This window comes from Balearica regulorum, chromosome 8 (genome assembly GCF_011004875.1).
Source record: "Balearica regulorum gibbericeps isolate bBalReg1 chromosome 8, bBalReg1.pri, whole genome shotgun sequence".
NCBI classification, from domain to species: Eukaryota; Metazoa; Chordata; class Aves; order Gruiformes; family Gruidae; genus Balearica; species Balearica regulorum.
In genome coordinates this window covers 10,130,131-10,144,367 of record NC_046191.1, presented here as the reverse complement: position 1 = coordinate 10,144,367, position 14,237 = coordinate 10,130,131, and the positions used below count along the sequence as shown (strand labels likewise).

Below are 14,237 nucleotides of genomic sequence, written 5' to 3'. Positions count from 1 at the left end.
CCGGCGGAGGCCCTTGCTCCCAGAGGTAACGGTGGCAGGGAAGCGGCGTTGCCTGGCAGCTGCCTGCCATCTGCCTGCCATCTGCCTGCCACGACGCTGCCGCGTTACCCGCCCGGCCCCGCGGTTTACACCGCGCCAGAACACCAGCCCGGTGCCGGAGTCACCGCGCTCGCTGCGGGGGAGATGATGTCTCTGCCGGTTTTAAGATGCGGCTTAAAAAACTCGCTCGGGGGGGCGGTGGCGGGCGGCCGGGATGGGAAGGGAAGGGATGAGGGTGAACCCTCGGGAGGCAGGCATAGGTGATGAAGACCTCGGGGGGAGGAAGCCCAGCGTATGCCAGTTTTCTCCTTCGGGCTTGTGTGCACTAAAAGCCTAAAAAAGTGCATGTGAAGGACCGATATTCCCAAATGCCGGCTTCCCGCGCCCGGCGGGATGGTTGTTACACACCCTCACTCAGCCAGGCTCTTTTATTTCTTCAATCCCGCTCGGTCTTTGCAGTTTTCCCCAGAGGCAGCGCACAGGCCAGCAGCCGGGGTTTGGGGGGGGGGGGGGGTGAACACCCCCCGACTGTGCCGGGGAAGGCGAGGCAGGCAGCCGGCCAGGTCCCGCTCAGCCGGCCGTGCTTGGCGTGCTGCCGCCCCTCCGCCGCCGGCACAGGCTGACAGCTCTTGTCCTCCCTCCTCAGTCCCCGGGCCTGGAACCACGGCGAGGTTCAAGCCGGTGCCGGCAGAGGGGAAGAGGAACAGCCAATAGCTTGGAGCTCGTTTTGCGGGCGAGCGGTGCGTTTCCCGAGGCCCCGCGGGATGCTTTCCTCCCAACAAGCGCCGTGGTGATTTGCCAGCCGCTCGGACTCTGAACCTCACACACCCCCACACACACACACACCCCCCCCCACACACACACCCTGCGTTGGCTGAACGCGGCCGGTGTCTGTCGGGACGCCCGAGCGGTGCCACCGACCTCCGCCCGAGCCCAGCCGGCAGCGGGAAGGCGGCCGGGTCGCTGCATTCACCGAGGAAGGATGAAGCTCTCCTGGCTGGGCGTGGATGTGTCCCGGGTGCTGCACTTGGCTGCCGTCTTCTGCCTGACCTGCGTGCTGCTGAAGGCCATCCAGCTGTACCACCGGCGGCGGGAGCTGCTCAGGGCGATGGCCGACTTCCCCGGCCACCCGACCCACTGGCTCTTGGGCCACGTCCACGAGGTAGGGCCGGAGCCGGGTCTGCCCTGCCGGGGTTGGGGGGGAGGGAGTGCGGGGAGCGGTTTTCCCCACGTGTAGGGGGAGGAATGATGCCGGTGGGACTCGTAGCCATGGTCCGGGAAAATTGCGTCTCCCTTTTCCCAGGGGAGAGGGAAAGGTGGGCGTCCTTTTTCTCAGCCGTACAAATTGCTTTCTCTGCTTGTGATGCCTGGAGAACAGCACACACAGGCTGTTGCAAAATGCGCGGTGGAAAGAGGTGGTAGCTGGCTCACGGGTAAAGAAAGCAATAATATAACGTGGCGTGCGCAAGATTGTCCCGGGGTGTAACCCAGCGTTGGTGCTGGAGGCAGCAGAGCCGCGCTGCTCCGTCCCAGGGCAGGCTCCGCTGTCACCTCTCTGCTCCTGTGAAAGTCAGGGCACGGCCGCTGCAGCCGTCCCGGCGATGCTGTGCAGATGCACGCTGCTCCCAGCATCCGGAGGCACCTTTTGTCCCTTGCCAGCTTGTATCGGCTTCACGGCCAGGTGGACCAGACAGGCTATTGATCATTTTGAGTCACGTTTAAGCCACAGAAGACATCCCAGGTGCAGTATTCAGCACAGGGGCCATGGATCCTTTTAAGGTTGCATTAAAGCTGTGACTAACTAAACCCATGTACCTAATAAGCCAGCCTTGTTCTGGGTGGCATGGGTGACTGTTCCCTGAGGTATGTGCTTGCCAACACAGATCAGCGTGGCTGCCTTGGCAAACAGATTTCCACAACTCATCAGCAGCTTCGTGAGGAGTAACTAAGGTGCCTGATGCTGAAAAGCCTGATGGCTTTTCCATACATGCCAAAAGTTGCTTAAAATTGCCTTGGCCTCCCCTGACCTCTGCTGATGCCCTGCTCTGGCCAAATCTGTGGCACACTAAATAACTGGCACACTGAAAAGTAGCGGGAAATCTGGAGGAGACCTCCTAGGACTCGTCTCTGCTGTGGCAGCCCTAGTTTTGCTGCGCTGGACGGGACAGTCAGTCTTTTGGCAACATAAGCATGAAGATAGGCCAGTTCAGGGCTTTGTTGTGCTGCCAGTTAGACTTTAAAACTGCAATTAAATAACATTTGCCTGTTTGTCAGTAGTGACTATTTATCCTGGAATGGAATTTAACCTTTGGTGCGAATCACTCGCTCCCATCGTCGCTAGGTTGTTCACGGCTCAACTTTCACCTTGGGCAGTATCTTTTTAAGAATTCCTGGTTTGCAAATTTAATCATTTGCTGATTAAATGCTGCTGAATTCTCCAGAGCCTGACAGTTCATTGAGCCAGTGAGGAAGCTGGCAATGCTCTGAGCACCTCCTGAATACAAAGTTTACACACCCCTCCGAGGAGGACCTGAGAGGCGAATTCAGGGAGAGCAGGGAGCTGCCCCGCGGGCGCAGGGGGGCTGTCGGTCCCTCGGCAGCCCTTTGCCTGCATCTGCCCTGGGCGGGTGGCTGGTGGAGGGGACCCAGCCTGGTTCTGACTGAGCACGGCGCAGCTTCGTGCTCAGATTTCAGCTCCTCTATCTTCTGTTTCATTTGCTATCGGTGCGTAGTCATTAACAGCGCCTTTAAGTGCCTCTTCCCAGATGCTTTTAGTGTTGGATCCATTTCAAAACTTGCATTTCAGTGTGAGATCAGGCTATTACCTTTTTTCCCTAGACCTGAGCGGGGGTTATACTTCTCTTTTAAAGCCCCCAAGGGAGGAAGAAGTAGAAGTGCTGGTCTTGCGTGCAGAGCCCGGTAGCTGGAGCTGCGGTTAAGAAGCAGGACCTGTCCATTCCTGTTCCTCCTCAGCCTGCAGGACTTTACACCCTCTGCCCGGGAGTGCTTGCCACAGCAGGTAGAGGTTACTCACCTTGGTGATAACCTCTCCTCTCAAATAAACCCATCGCACCCTCTGCCGGTGCAGGGGTGGTTCTTGACAGCACAAACTGAGGCCAGTGCTCCAAAACCAAGGTCAGATGCAAAGGCTTCTAGCGTTAGGACCTCTGCCAGTGAGGTTTGCCTATAACATCTCCCAATTACTTTCATTTGTGCTTTCTGTGATTTCATAACGGGAGGAAGCACAAGCAGACGTATCAAAGGGACTTTCAGATGTTGAGGTGTCACTCAGCTAAAGGCACTGTGCCAAGCCCCACTTCTGCTGGCATTGCGGAAGGGATGGGCACTGGGGAAGGCTGCCTCCTTTTACCCCAAAACTTGGTCTCTGCAACCAGAGAGATTGATGGTTCTCTTTAGTAAGTCCAAAATACGGAACTTGAGTGAGAGAAGTTGAATGATAACTTTTTATCATAAAAGATAACTGAATGTAGTTTGCCATTCTGCCACGAGACACACGGGATGTGCTTCAGGGGCCGCCCAGCTCACCAGGAAGGCGGCTGAGCCTTCGTGCACGGAGCCTGGACATGCCCCCACGCAGCCTGTGCAGTCCTCTGGCAGATGCACCACGGCTCCTGAGCCTCCTCTCCAAGACAAGCCTGACATGGATGATCATTTGAGTACAAACCATCTCCCGGGTTGAGAAACACTAACCAAACTAAAAGCTGAGCTGAGCTAACTCAGCACCAAATATTCACTTGACTCACTCAATAGGGTGACTTCGTGGCTGATTTCTGCACCAGAATACAGATGTAATTAAGCTTCAAATCAAAGTAGCAGCAGCTATGTCAGCCCTAGCTCACGAAAATCCTTCTCCCTGCATATTGTGGCAACGTAGTTTCTGTTCAAAGAGAACTCTTACACAGTTTTGTCTCCGATCTTTTTTTCTCTGTCTGTGACTTTGGATCTTTCCACTGATCTTTCCACTTGTTCTTTGGCTATTGCCTGTTTAATATACAACACTAGCTATAAAATCAATAAAACGGTTATCACTTTTGAAGAACAAACCTGCCAGTGCTGCCGATACAAACGCTGATGCTCACGTTACTCCTCAGCGTGCAACTTCCAAGAACCAGAGATGAACCTTTGTCAGAACACCAGCTCCTCATTACCTATTAAATTCAATTCCTGGAAATCAATGAAATCTTAATCTAACATTACTAACCAGCTTCCCCTTCACTGTACACTCAATTGGTGACTTTGGACTCATTCTTTTGAATTTTACCTGGGCACTGGCCTTCTCCACCTAAATGGCTGGTGGAAGCTGGGGCCCAGGTTTCCCAGTCAGAAGGCGTCTTTGCACTGAGTCAGATGCAGCAGTGATGCCGTTGGCTGCCGTAAAAGTGCTGCTGTATTTTCTCATGACTGCAGGGTGCTAATTGCTCAGCCATGTGCGAGTGAGAACATATTTGCATGCCACAAAATACAGATACTGCTGGGGCAAATCTTCTTTAGGGTGGCCATGGAAAGACAGCAGATAATGTGTGTGCACTGATAGGTACCAGCACTGTCCCTAAGGATGTTCTCCATGTTTAGCATCAGTTGATAAGAAAGAATTGTCTTATATAAGGTTTAAAAGTAACATGCATCTCTACTTCTCATGCTCTGCAAACCCAGAGTGACACCATCTTGTTTGCAATCACCTGGTTTTGTGATACAGAAAGACTTTGAGCTTTTTAAGAAAGTGGTTTGGGAGATTTTTTTTTTTTTTTGTCTGAATCTAAGTATTCTTTCTCTTTTTACTTCCCCACAACTACAGCTTCTCAAGGAGGAGGAGATGCTGGACAAGGTAGAGATATGGGCACAGAAGTACCTACATGCTCACCCTCTCTGGTTCGGGAGTTTCTCGGCATTCCTGGTTGTCAGCAATCCCGACTATGCCAAGGCTCTGTTGGCCAGAGGAGGTGAGGAGATGATGCCTTCAGCTGTGGAGCAACAACCACAGCTTGCAGATTTCCCATGCCAGCCTAAAAATTCACAGCAAGGCAGGGTTTCACAGAGAGGTTGTGTTGCAGAGATCTGCTGAAGGCATGGAGAGCTGGTCCCTCCTTCATGCCATGCTCTCGGTGCTTCAGGCACAGGGCCGCAGGGGTGGCCCCTCCAAGTCTGGCAAATCAAACCTCCTCAAGTGCTCCTTGAAATGTTGTCTTCTCGGTGCCTGACCCTAGCAAGGAGTAGACAGCTGCAAGTTTTTTTCTCAGCTCAGACCCCTGGTTCCTACTGCAGAACCATATCTTTAGTGCATCCAGAGAGAAAGGTGCTAAGCAGTGTTGTCTGGGAGGGTTAATCATTTATCACACAGCATAGACTTTGGACTACCAATATTCTTGTTTATTCCAGTGTGGATGTCTGCTTTTATACAGACATATGCCTGTTTCTTGCAGCTGGGCCAAACAGTGTTGTTTTGTTGTGAAATACTGAATTCTGCAGGAATGCTACCGATTCTGCTTCATAGTCAGCCAAAAGTGAGAGCCCAGAGGGACCTTTCAGGAACAAACCGGTGGGTTGATGCTACTGAAACATTTACCATTTTATTTTCTCTTTCTTGTTTTTTTTTTTTTTTACAGATCCCAAGGATAACATCAGCTATAAACACCTTATCCCATGGATTGGTATGTATTCCCAGAGCTTTGCCTACCAGGAGCGATTCTGAAGTTAGTCAAGAACATGCTATAAGCAAACAGCATTGTGCTTGTCCCTTGATGCAGTTATAGCTAAATAAGCTTCCTGAACTTATTACCTTTATTGAAAGAGGTACTAAATAATGTGGATTTTTTGTGATTCGAGGAAGGAAAGTTCAGACATAGTCATATGTACAAATGAGAACCACTTACATGTCCGTAGATAGCCAAGGGTGGTGATGGGAAAAGCTCAGATTCAGTGGAGGACTGGTGAAAAACGCATCCACTGATCTGAACTTCTCAGCTCCAGCGATGTTGGTGTTTCTTTTTGGAGGCAGCACTGTGTCATTTCAGTGAGCAGGGCTCTGCTCAGCCCTGGGAACACTGGACATTTGGAAATATTCTCTCATAGCAGCTCAGAGAGCAGATTTAATAATGTTCCTTGCAGGTGAAAGCTGTGTCCGCAGGCATGTGAAAGCAGCCTGATTGTGCCAGCAAAACATGCCTTGCCTGTGTTTCCCCAGGGAACGGGTTGCTCATCTTACATGGGCCAAAATGGCACCAACATCGAAAACTCCTGACTCCGGGGTTTCACTACGACGTCTTGAAACCGTACGTGGCCCTGATGGCAGAGTCTACTAATGTGATGCTGGTAGGACTCCTATCTGATGTTCCTCTCTCTGCCCTGTTTTCTTTTCCCTGATCTTGACTGGTTGGTCGGTAAATGCTGGAGCAGAGTTTTGTTGCAGTGCCCTTACTCACAACTTGGTAATTGTAAGGACAGGCTGTGTCCTGGCGGTCAGGCTTTCTGAGTCACCACAAATCCCTGCTCGTGAGTTGGAAGGATTGAGCAGGTTGAGTCTCTCTGCAGGGACTATGTCTCTGGTACTGCTTTGGGCTCTGTGGCTATGATTTGAGGATTAATGTTACTGCCATCACCAAACTGTGCATAATCCCCATCCCAGCTGCAACTTCTTATAAGGTGTTTTTGTAAATGAAGGATTGAAGTAAATAAGGGTTCTTCATAAATCCCCAAAATACAAAGGTTGGAGGAGAGCTATCCTGTGACCTAAGGTTAAAGGATATCATTTGCTGTCAACATACCCATGACTGGATTGCAATCCCTGCTTTGCCTGATACACGGTGAAAGTGCACTGTTCTTCCATCTGTCTGTGCTGGGCATGATAGAAAACAGTGTGAATTACAGGTGAAGGGCACCAGGCTTTGTGCATGTGGACCAGCAGGAGTCTGGGTGCTGGATCTATTCCTTTCTCCTTTGCCTCTATCCAACCTCCCCAGCAGCTCCACATGGATCCTGGCTGTCCTCCTTCCCACTGACCCAGAGAGCAGTCAGGAGTAGGGGGCTGGAGAGCCAGGAGAGCTTTTGCAATGCACACAAAGTGCCTGGCAGTTTATAATTCCTTGCACGCAATGCAAAGTGCCTATTGTGGGAGCCCATGCCACCAGGTGGCAATCGTTGTATGTGCTAAGGGCATAAATCTGTCCATATGAGTCCTGTTCTCCAGCCTGGTTTCATGCTGTGGGAGCTCAGATGTGACTGAGCTCCTCCATCTCCTCCCTTTCTCAGCTTTTGAGTCCACTGGTTCCTTACAGCCACAAAGGGACAGAGGATTCAACATCATTTCATGTCTGCCAGGCAAGAGAGACACTATTTATAGTTTCTTTAAGGACCCCCTGTGGGAAGAGTTGAGCAAGACCTCCTATATTATACACTGGAAAAACACAGCAGCAGAGAGATTGTGGGATGGAGGAAAAACCTTGGTCAGAAGTTTGCATCTTAGGCACCAAACTCATGTGTGTTTGAGAACGGACTCGGTGAAGCCCAATGCCAACACACTGCTCCTGTGGAGGAAACACACTGCACCCTAAGAAAGGCTTTGGTAACATACCCTGTCACCCAGCAATCCACCCCTCTTGGGCTTGTCCAGGGTGTCCCTGCCCCAGGGTAGGGTGTACCAGGGCTCACCGCTGCCAGGATGCAAGAGTAGCAGCTGCCTGAGACAAATCTTGTATTAACCACCCCGCTCTTGCCTACCCTTCTCCGGGATTTTGATGGCAACTAAGAGATCCTCTTCTTTTTTCCACTTCTGTGGGATGTATCCCTAGCTGAGCACTCATTTAACCGGAGAGTGACTGCAGATTGTGCAGAACTGTCCCTTGCCTTCTCATTCCTGTCTCCTTTGCGCCCTAGGATAAATGGGAACAGCTGATCACAGATGGGAAACCGGTGGAGCTCTTTGAGCACGTCAGCTTGATGACTCTCGATAGCATCATGAAATGTGCCTTCAGTTGTCACAGCAACTGCCAGACCAACAGGTCAGTGCTGGCAGAAATTTTGAAGTTCAGGAGGGAAATGGGCAAATTGCTTGTCATGATGCTCCCAAATTTACAAACTTTCACCATTCCCCTCTCCCCAGGAAAAACAGCTACATCCAGGCTGTCTATGAACTATGCCACATGGTGCACCAGCGCCTCCGCATCTTCCCCTATCACAACGACATCATTTACTGGCTCAGCCCCCACGGATTTCGGTTCAGGAAGGTCTGCCAGCTCGCTCACAACCACACAGGTATTCCCTGCCTTCATCCTCTCCCAAAGCTTTCAAACAGGGTGAGTGAGGGCTGACCAGAGGCAGTCGTTACCTCCTTGCCCATGCAGTGATCCTGCCAGAGACTCAGAGCTGGGATCCACGTAGAGCATCATCTTGCAGCAGTGGTCTGATCTAGGTGTGAAGCAAGGGGGTCTCACAGCTCCTGGGTTACCAGACTGGACTAACAGAGGAATTCCACTCTGGGAATGCTCCTGTTAAATGACCAGACGCTGGTGAGACAAGGGATGGGTGCTGCAGGAAACACCGATGAAAGGAATGATTTCCCTTTCCAGGCCAGGCACGATTTTAATGCAGGAAGGGTCGGTAAAATAGGCTGAGGGGTCTGAAGTTTGCAGAAAGGGATGGCAATGTTCACGGCATTTGTTGCTGTGGTGCTGAAAACCCCAAACTGCCTGGGATGCAGAAGCACACCTATCAAATGCGTCATGGACTGAGCAGTGGTCATCCCCTTGGGTGAGCTTTGCATTCACTGGGTGATTTTGCAGCTCAGCATGTCCTGCCCCTGCTGAACCTTTAACTCTTTCTTCCCCAGAAAAAGTGATCCGCGAGCGAAAGGAGTCCCTTAAAGATGAACAGGAATTTGAAAAGATCAAGAAGAAGAGACATTTGGACTTCTTGGACATTCTGCTGTGTGCCAAAGTGAGTGGCGAGAGCGGGTGTGCGACACGGCAGCAGGTTGCAAAAGCCAGTCAGTCTGTGCAGGGGTGCCACAAACCACCAGAGACCTTCAGGACTGCACGAGCCATTAAAATAAATCAGCCCAGTCCCACCCATTTGAGGAGGGGCCAAGGTGATCTGAGTTTCCATCACTGAAATGTTGGTAGCATCTGTTGGGGAATACAACACGCGGAGAGATTTCATAGTCCTGGTGGTTTGATATCAGGGGGATAAAGGGATTTATAAGTGAAGGAAAAGAGACCCTGAATTCAGTCTAAAGAGAGATTGATTTTGTTGATACGTATTCCAGGGGCATCACCACCCCTCTTTGCAATGGCTGAAAGAACATAATGGTCCCTTCTGAGATATTATATTGGTTTTTATATATATTAATATATGCGCCACTATAATATATATAATCTATATGTTCTGTGTTATCTATGTTATATATATTACTTACATATACATGGGCCACTGAAAGTGTCTCTGGACTGTTAGGACGAGAACGGAGCTGGACTGTCTGATGAGGACCTGCGTGCCGAGGTGGACACGTTCATGTTTGAGGGCCACGATACGACAGCCAGCGGGATCTCCTGGCTCCTGTACTGCCTGGCGTCACACCCTGAGCACCAGGCACGGTGCCGGGAGGAGATCCAGGGGATCCTGGGGCACCGAGAGACGCTTCAGTGGTAAGGTTGCACATTTCCTCAGCTGATAACTTTTTTCCCATTGCTGCCATTTCTAAGTAAGTGAGCAATGTCTTCAGGGCTTGAAAGCTGGGGTGCTAAAGATTGCTGTGTGCACAGGGACTTCATAGGATGGAGCAGGTACTGCATCCTTCAGCTAAATCTTCCTCCCTGCCCTTCAGGGCTGACACCAGAAGAACCACCCCAGACCAGGAGGGACATGCTGGGTGTCGTGCCAAGACCTGGGCCACCAATGTTGCTCTTTGCTCTCTCCTGTTTTCTCGCCACAGGGCATTGTAGTCACGGCTTTTTCGCTGTCACTTTGCACTTGAGCTTGTTCAGAGGTTGTTAAAGTTGTTCAGAGGTGTCCTGGAGTCCCCAGCTTGTAGCAGCTTGTTGTTGCAGATGGAGCGATAGAGATGCAGTTCACTCACAAGAGAGAAGCAGCAATATATTTTATTGATAACAAAGTGAGTTAACAAAGTTCAATGGTAAATGTGACAGTGGTTTAACAAGATTCGATGGCAAGGTACACTGGATAATTTACTGCATAGAGAACAGGGTCAGCCAAAACTGTCAGGGAGACCCTCCTGTTGAGTCCTGAGGTTCAGAGGACCGCCTTTGCTTTCTAAACTCCTGGTTAGAGGAGTCTAGATGCAGCTGGATCCAATCCTAGTCTCAGACTTGGTCAATGGTTTATGTCTAAAGGATTATATGTGCACAATTAATCCTTTATATCACTTAGCTGAGATTTTCAAAGTTTCAGCGTGCTTATTCCCAATTTACTTACTGAGTATCTGACATGGTAAGGATTCTCTCAACCTCGAGAAGTAAGCTTGAGAGGTGTCCCTACGTAAGAGGAGATCCTGGCGTGCAGCCTGCTGCCGTGCAGGAGAGCTCAAAGGGCTCTTGGGCTGCTCACTGTTTATGGGGTTAAGATGATTGACTAGTAGTCATATTTCCATACCAACCACAGATGTTAGTTTTTTCCAAATTTGGCTTGAGCTGGAGATTGACTAGCGTTGTAGTTAGGTGGGCACACTGCTTAAATTAGCCCTTGGCTATTGTGTCATTATCTGTCTCCAAATCTGCTTTGGGATGAATGCAGCCATCATGACCAGATGCATCCATTGCAACCAGCACTGGTGTTATTACTTGAGCAGGGTTATGGGAAATAAGTCACATTGTCACACCTGTAGTTGGACATTACCAGTCCCTCTGTATCCCCCATCTGTTGCAAGGGGGTCTCCCCAGGGGGCTGATGGCCATGGGGCAAGGGGCCTCCTGGTGCAGGGAGCTCAGCCTGCCTCTGTCCTGGCAGGGAGGACCTGGGCAAGATGACTTACAGCACCATGTGCATCAAGGAGAGCCTTCGCCTTTACCCACCGGTGCCTGGTGTGTCCCGGCAGCTCAGCAAACCCATCACCTTCCCTGATGGACGCACCTTGCCAGAAGGTCTGTAAATCCCATTCCCACTTCACAAAATTGTGCTCTCGGACATCAGCCGCATCCTTGCTGCCTGCCACAGAGCAAAGGGACAGCCCTGCCTCTGCGACCTGCTCTGTGCCAGCACAGATGTTGAGGTAGGGCTATGCAGATGTTGGCATCCCGTTGATGGACTGAGGTACAGCAGCATCCCCGTGACATCCTTCCTGCCACCATCGCTACAGGGCAGCCGTGCCTGTGCCAAAAGCCCCCTCTCTTCCTGGCTAAGCACAAGCTCATGGTTTCGCAAACTGCAGGCGCAGGGGGACAGGGACTGGTCCCATCCCAACTTGCGGTGTGGGAATTGCCCTGTGCTGCTCCTTCCCTTCTCTGATGTGGCACAGAAGAGGGCAGTGTAGGTGGAGGGATGATCTGCCGGTGCCTTCCTCATTTCCACTGTTTGGCTGCTTACAACTAAACAAATGGAAAAGGTTTAGTTTTCTCTGAAGCCAGTGCAAAACCCATATAGGTTTCCAGTTGACAGATAAGACCATGATGATTTAGACAGACCTTTGTGTGAGCATGCTGCAACCTTCCTTTTAGTTTCTTTGTCACTGAGCCTTTTCCTTCTCTCCAATTGCTTTACAGGCAGCATCGCTGCGATAAGCATTTATCTCATTCACAGAAACCCTGCAGTATGGAAAGACCCTTTGGTGAGTTTTCTTTTGTCCTTCTAATAATTTTTCCCCTTTATGCTGTGCCTCTTCCAATGTCCCCTTCACCCGTTAGCAGGTGAGCAGAGCCCCTCCTTGCTCCCAAACATCTTTGCCTGCAGGAATCACCCTGAGAAGCAACCGACCGCCTTGCATTAGTGTCGGCCAGCTGCAGCACAGGGTGGTCAGACGGTAGTGTTAGGGCTGGGTGCTGCCCAAACAGTAAGACAAAGTGCTCCAAAGCACTCGTATTAACAGACCAAAAGATGATTTTGCTCAGCTTACAGATGGAGAATTGAATCCCGGCTCCCCGGTTTTCATCATGTCTATGTCTGGTTTGTCTTGGCAACACCATTGCCAGGCTCAGTGGAAAGCGAGGGAGTCTGGTGTATGAGTTTCAGTCCATCTCAGATTCAATCCTCTCTCCAATGGTGGTGTTCAGAAATTATGAGGTGGTGTGTTTCTGAAGATACTGGTCAATACCTTTACTCCTTAAGTAATCACTTTTTCTTGCTGCATATTCTTCATTTCCAGGTGTTTGACCCTTTGCGGTTTTCCCCAGAGAACATCTCTGGCAGACACTCTCACGCCTTTCTGCCTTTCTCTGCTGGAATGAGGTAAAGTGTATGGAACACTGAAGGAGTAGGGGGGAGAGAAAATGTGCATCCCTGGAAACTTCTCAGCCATACAAGCATGTGCTGCTGTTATAATTGCTATCAGGGAGGCACTCACAGAGTGCTTTCACAGACTTCCCCCTGAAGTCCTGGCCCTGCAGCGTTAAATAGCTCACAAGTATGTAAGAATTGTTTGTGCTGCAGAGGGGTTCTGGTATCAGTAGGTAAAATGACAAGGAAACATCACCAAGCCCCTCTTGGGGATGGGGAACTGGGTCCCAAAGCTGCTTAGCACCCTGCTGGCATCACGCAGGGAGCCTGCAGCATCCTGGGCTCACCTGCTCTTCTCCTCTCCTTGATGCAGAGACCCCATCCCACCCACCCGTCCTTTGATTTCCCATTCTCCCCTGCTCCCAATCCTTGCCTTCATCCTGCGCTCACCCTGACAAGGCAAACATATTGCAGACCCTCCTGCTTGGAAACCCACCACCTCAGCTCTGCTGGCCTCTCCTTTGGCTTCCCCATCTCCCTTCCCTCTCTGTGCTCACTGACCACACATCCAGGAGCTCCTCTTCCCCTGATGCTCTTCCGGATTTCCCCTGCTCGGCCCATACCCCTGCTTTCACCACCCAAAATGCTGCCTGGGGCCCCCAGAGGTGCAGAGAGGAAGGGCTGTGTGCTGGTGTGAGAGGGCTGGGATCCAGCTGTGGGGGTTTGCTGTGCCCAGCACTGAGATGGGGTGGCTGAGCTGCTGTTTTACCCCAGGAACTGCATCGGGCAGCAGTTTGCCATGAATGAGATGAAGGTGGCGCTGGCCCTGACCCTGCTCCGCTTCGAGCTCTCGCCTGACCCCGCCAAACCTCCCTGCAAAATACCTCAGCTCACCCTTCGCTCCAAGAATGGGATTCACCTGTATCTAAAGAAAATCCGCTGATGCTGGAAAAAGTCCTGCCTTCGCTGGAGGGAGGGACAGAGCAGCGGATGGGACAATATTTCTCTGGGGCACAAGGTGCAGGGCAGGATTTGGGGATGAGGATTCCTGATTTCTGTGCTTCTTCCACCAGCAGAAAGCCCTTTTTGCCCTGGTCCAGGTAGCCTGAATGGCATTGCACAGATCCATTGCCATCTGCTCCATGAGCACCGATCTCAGAGCAGCTGGGCACGGCCATGCCTCTTTACTGGCTGTCCCCTTGCCCTGCCATAAGGGCTAGCCTGGCCTGGGAACATCTTCAGGTCCCACCAGCTTCCTCCTTATCAAATCCTGCCTTCACACTCATGTCCTGGCTGAATCTGTGACCATTCCCAGCCCTGCTCCATCGTCCACACCTTCCTCAGTGCCTAGAGGTCAGCCCTCCTCTCCTGCGGCAGGGACAGCCCGTGGCAGACCTCTGTCTCTCTTCTCACACTCAATGTCTCTCTGTTTTGTTGAAAGCATTGATTCCAGTTTGGGCTCTGAACTTCTGCCCAAACTGCAAAATTGTCTGTAATGTTTGTGTTAATAAACCAATAATTATTCCTTTAACAGCAGCTGCATCAGTTTTTATTGCTGATACTTGCCAGCTCCATCACAAACAGGATGTAAAATCCCTTTAGAAATGGGAGATGGAGAGGAAACCCGTGAGCAGCAAGAGACAACCCTGGCGGTGTCTGGCCCCATGGGTCTGCAGCCCCAGCCAACACAGCATCTCCTTCCATGGGCAATGCCATTTAAAGCTGCAAGGGAGGAGTTGTTATAGTTAGAAAGCTTTATTTTCTCCTTTTTTTTTTTTAATTTTCCTAAGCTGATAAAGTTA

The 14,237-nt window shown here is 51.0% G+C and overlaps 1 protein-coding gene across 2 annotated transcripts; it reads left to right on the top strand.

Moving 5' to 3' along the window:
* The first annotated feature begins 650 nt into the window (after nucleotides 1-650).
* LOC104640092 (cytochrome P450 4B1-like) lies at nucleotides 651-13,966 on the top strand. Of its 2 annotated transcripts, none has more exons than XM_075759467.1 (12): nucleotides 651-1,201; nucleotides 4,856-5,000; nucleotides 5,664-5,708; nucleotides 6,242-6,369; nucleotides 7,930-8,054; nucleotides 8,156-8,307; nucleotides 8,882-8,988; nucleotides 9,505-9,695; nucleotides 11,014-11,151; nucleotides 11,770-11,830; nucleotides 12,365-12,447; nucleotides 13,210-13,966. In XM_075759467.1, exons 1-12 carry the CDS (start codon nucleotides 1,022-1,024, stop codon nucleotides 13,376-13,378), a joined length of 1,524 nt encoding a protein of 507 aa, XP_075615582.1. In that variant the 5' UTR covers nucleotides 651-1,021; the 3' UTR covers nucleotides 13,379-13,966. The 2 variants fall into 2 exon arrangements, with proteins under 2 accessions (XP_075615582.1, XP_010306649.2); XM_010308347.2 differs by having other exon boundaries at nucleotides 654-1,201; nucleotides 11,014-11,147; nucleotides 11,766-11,830.
* The last annotated feature ends 271 nt before the right edge of the window (nucleotides 13,967-14,237 follow it).